This window comes from Parasteatoda tepidariorum, chromosome 9 (genome assembly GCF_043381705.1).
Source record: "Parasteatoda tepidariorum isolate YZ-2023 chromosome 9, CAS_Ptep_4.0, whole genome shotgun sequence".
Classification (NCBI taxonomy): Eukaryota; Metazoa; Arthropoda; class Arachnida; order Araneae; family Theridiidae; genus Parasteatoda; species Parasteatoda tepidariorum.
In genome coordinates this window covers 5738766-5743469 of record NC_092212.1, presented here as the reverse complement: position 1 = coordinate 5743469, position 4704 = coordinate 5738766, and the positions used below count along the sequence as shown (strand labels likewise).

At 26.3% G+C, this 4704-nt stretch overlaps 1 protein-coding gene across 1 annotated transcript in view; it reads right to left on the bottom strand.

Annotated features, from left to right (window-relative positions):
- Positions 1 to 456: 456 nt before the first annotated feature.
- Positions 457 to 4704, bottom strand: part of LOC122272258 (uncharacterized) — a 29926-nt gene continuing 25678 nt past the window's right edge. The window contains exons 13-15 of the mRNA XM_071185328.1: positions 4380 to 4402; positions 2600 to 2675; positions 457 to 761 (exon numbers count right to left, since the gene is read on the bottom strand). Of these exons, the coding sequence (XP_071041429.1) occupies positions 612 to 761; positions 2600 to 2675; positions 4380 to 4402 (249 nt within the window). The 3' untranslated portion in view covers positions 457 to 611. The remainder of the gene's footprint in view (positions 762 to 2599; positions 2676 to 4379; positions 4403 to 4704) is intronic.

The window sequence follows — 4704 nt, the reverse complement described above, 5'->3', positions numbered from 1 at the left end:
TATATTTTTTTTCATATTTCACATTTATTCATTTTTTTGGTACTTGTTAAGATAAATTCAAGCATGAAGTTAAAAAGTAAATTCTACTACATTTGATAAATATTTACTTAAAGAAAAAAAGAAGACGAAAAAATATTTGAGATGCGAACAATTTCAGACAATTTGGTATTTTAAAGAAAAACTTTTGTTAGTTTTATAATTAAAAATATCCCTATCAGCAGGCAAAAATGTTTTTTTGAAACAATGGCAAAATATTCTGGTGTCAAAAAATTTCAGCTTTTAACTTCAACAAATTACAGCTTCTCTACTTTAAGCAGAAAAAAAAATTCTGAATGAGTCAATTTATTGAAGGTAAGCAAATAAATTGGAGACACAAACAGTATTTTAATTTGCAAGATAACAATAATTTCATAAATCTTCATTCCTTATAAAACAACTAATGGGACAAATAAAGAATTAATTACGTAAAATTTTTATTACACATTTAATAAATAATTCTTCATCTTCAACATTTTTACAAATAGATAAATTTTGTTCAAAGCAGTTGAACACCGCATACTCCACATAAGTATATTTCTTTTTTTCTTTAAAACAGACAATTCAATATTTTTTCAAATATTACGATGCTTGGAAAGTTTCTTGCTCATGAAAAGATAGTAAAGCAAGTAGCTCAATGATTCTAAGAGGTCAAAAATAGACACGAGGCTGATACCTAACCACATTCCAATTAATCCTCCAATATAGCTGAACAACTCAATGCTCTGTAAAATATCAAAGAGAAACTTGAATTAAATTCACGCAGAATTAATGATGAGTGATATTCTTATCTAGGGAGAGGAATTCAAGTTATATTCCTGTAGGTTTAATATAACTTGAAGGTAACTTACGATATACCTTCAAGTTATCGCAATAACGTATAACGTATAACGTAATAACTTCGTTATAACTAGAGATATCTCAGTTATAGCTTCGTTATAACTAGAGATATCTCAGTTATAACTTCGTTATAACTAAGATATCTTTAGTTATAACGAAGGTAACTAAGGATATCTCAGTAGAATTTAATATCTTAGTACAGGGGTGGCAAACCATTATGCACCAACGTGCCATTTTTTCTAAAAAAAATTGTTTAATGAGGTCATAGACACGCCGTCAAATAATTTTGATTTCGTGATTATTGGGAAAATAATAATACAAAATAATGTCAACTCAAAACTTTTTATTTTTATATTAGGTTGTAAGATGTTAGCTTAAGCAGGACTGTTAATTTTTTTGCTAGTCAATTGTTAGATTGTTTTTTTATGGTTATTAATTAATTTTTTTCTAGGCATTAATTGTTAATTCTTTTGTTAATAATTGTTTTTTTTTGTTTGTTTTTATGCATCTTAATTTAATTTTTAATATGCTTCATAGTGAACTTCATGATCGGTGGTGTGCCCAAAATATAGCGTCGCGTGCAATAAATAACCACGCGTGCCATTGGTTCGCCCTCCCTGTTTTAGCAGATATTAAATTCTACTAAATAGATATTTAGTAGAATTTAATATCTATTGAGACAGATTGAGAATAATCAAATACTTTAATAGATTATTCTCAATCAGACATTCTCATTTTTGACTAATCGGCTAATTTGAGTTATGTTTCGCAATTCTTGACATTCACTACATCACAAAATCATGCACTTTTTGTTGAAACTTGAACTCTTAAATATTTGACGAAACTGCTAATTAATTAGTGTTTACCACTGATAGTGGAATGGTACGGAAGCTTATCGCTTTTGACGAAATCCGTACCCTCAAACAATTAAACACAGTATTTTCTGCAAATTGACAGAATGTCTGGTCAACTCTTTTTCCAGGAAACGGTTTACTTAAGAAGGCATACAATTTTATGAATTTTTCTTTCACATACAGTAGGCAACAGCTATTATTGCGTTTTTGTAATAAAAATTCTCAGAGAGGAATGGTAATTTTTTCAATTATCAGGCATTTTTTTAATTATATATTTAAAAAGATACCTTTGTCCTGTAAAGACGAAATATGGGCTGGTGATTTAAATATGTTGTGATGTATATGCCAAAGTAATTAATGAAGTTTGCATATATTTTACGATGAATGGAAAATTAAAATGTGGGAACAACGTTAACTTTCATGCTTTTTTTTTTACTCATAATCTGCCATATAATAAACTTTTCTGTGTCATTTGTATTGAAAATAATTCATAATTAAGATGAATTTTTATTGAATTACAATTATTTTTAATTTGTATAAATTAAAATAAAATTAAAAAAAGTTTAAATTCAACAATAATTTTTTTATTTTAATTTAATAAATTAGAAAATATTAGTTTCAAAATAAATTCAAATGAAATCTAATGATTTTATTTTAATTACTTTAAAACGAAATTTATTTCAAATTTGGTTTAGCATTAAATTTAATTCGATTTCATATTTAGTTATATTTTAAACTTATTTTTATCTTGTATTCAATTTAAATTTTAATTTAGTGCCAAAACATTTTTTACGAAAGCATGGCTTTTTTTCTTAAAGAAATTATATTTGTGCTCGATTGTATTCAGAAAAAAGAACTACATTACTTACTTCATATTTTGGCTGAGATATGTGTTTTGTCAACTTGAATGTGCGGAAAGAAACACTAACAGTAATAAGATCGTTCCTGAAAAAAATAATGAATTATATTGAAGAATTAATATTTCTTTAATTTATTGTAAATTCAGTTTGCCAAAGTAAGATCTAAGTTATCGATTTTACAAATTTGTCACAATCGATATTAAAATAAGCTGAAAATTTTCTCTCCTGTCAAATGTTTTTTTCTTAAATTTACATTAATAAAAAACTTTGTACAATGACTACAAAACTAACTTAGTTATCATCGATGAATGTTTGTTAATATATTTTGAAATAAATTTGAATATGCTGCAAAATGAATTAATAATTTATTCAATACTAGGCTAAGTCCCCTGATCGCTGCCGCTTACCAACCTTAATGCAATAATTGTTTTTTCTTGGCAGAAAACAGTTTTTTGTACTAAAGATAAAACAAATATTCTAAAAGGAATTCTGTTTGCTTACTCTTGTGCCTCCACCACCCACGTCCAAATATCTATTAGTACTATATATATTTAGAACAATCGGTGAACAGAAGTAATTTTTTTAAGTAATCATTTTTTAAAATAACATTGTATTGTTCAAACAAATTCGATGAGTTCACAGCCGAAATTTAATATTTTCACTTACCAGACGAGCGGATATATTTACTATTTTCCTTGCCTCACACTGTGAATGAAGCTGATCCTTCAGTTCTAAATCATTTAACACATCTTTTTAACCGTAATTTATAACAGTATGTTAATGTTATTTGCACAGAAATAAGAATTGTGAAACAGTTAATAAGACTAGACCACCTTTCTAAATAACTTTGTCTTAAGATGTAGAGAAGAGTTATATTATAATAACTATAATAATAATAATAAAACAATTCTCTCAGTTTTAAACTCTTGAATTGAAAGCGCAGTATAGGAAAATAACTTAAGGATACAAAAATATTTACAGAAATAGGATATTTATGAAATAGGTCATATTTATAGATATTTATAAAATAGGGATATTATAAATATCCATTCTATTTCATACTTTCTCCGATTATTTGATGGTCTGAAACTGTTTTGTTAGCAAAGAAGTTCGTTTTTTCTGTTTTTGACCAGAACCAAAATGGATTAAAACCATTAATGATTAGGGTAAAGGTAAAAGTAACTATCTACTACTTTTAATGGATAATGTTTGAATAAAATAAAAAACAATTGTTGATTTTTTAATTTCATTATTTAAATGTACTGTTTACAGTCAAATGTGAGTAAATAATTCGTAATGTCTTTAATAATTTGTAATGTGTTTGCTTTTAAAGAAATAGCTATAAATAACTATAGTTCATAATTCTCATGATTAGAGCAAATGAATTACATATACTGTACGAAATATCCATTTTTTTCGGACTTTCTCCGTTTTTTTTTATGATTTAAAACTTTTTTGTTGACAAAATGTTTTTCTTTCTTTTTTTCATCCTATATAATGGATTAAAACCATTGATTAAAATTCTGATTTTGCCATGGAGGTCTTGATTTCTGTACGATAACTTTAAATTTTCTCAAATCATTTTATGCTTTTACTCTGTACACGCTCTTATTTTTTAGCAATTACTGTATGGTTTCGAACATCCTATAAAAATCACAGCAGAAAGCTGTTTCATAAACAGCTTTCTACAGCTGCTATAATTTCTCGAAATTGGTTTATTTAGTACATTATTCCTTTGAGTTTTTCATTTGTGTCACCACTTTTTTTTTGTAATTATTTATTAACTTACCTGCAAAATAATCCAGTCGGACACTGTAAGTAAGAAATTGAAGCACATATTAGTTTTACTCACAAAGTAAACTTATAAAATTTACTGAGAAAAAATAATTTTTAATTTGAAACATAAGACAATATAATATAAGGCATTATATAGTATAATGTTATATAATATGAAGCAACATAATATCTATTATATATAATTCTCTTACGTGGCTCCCAAATTTTGGCTGTATTTCTTTTCCGCCTGTGGCAACGTTTGCTTTGTTTTGAAAACACCAAAGCATTCTGCCTTTTAATGATGTGTTTCTGATCTAATATATATAATTCTCTTACGT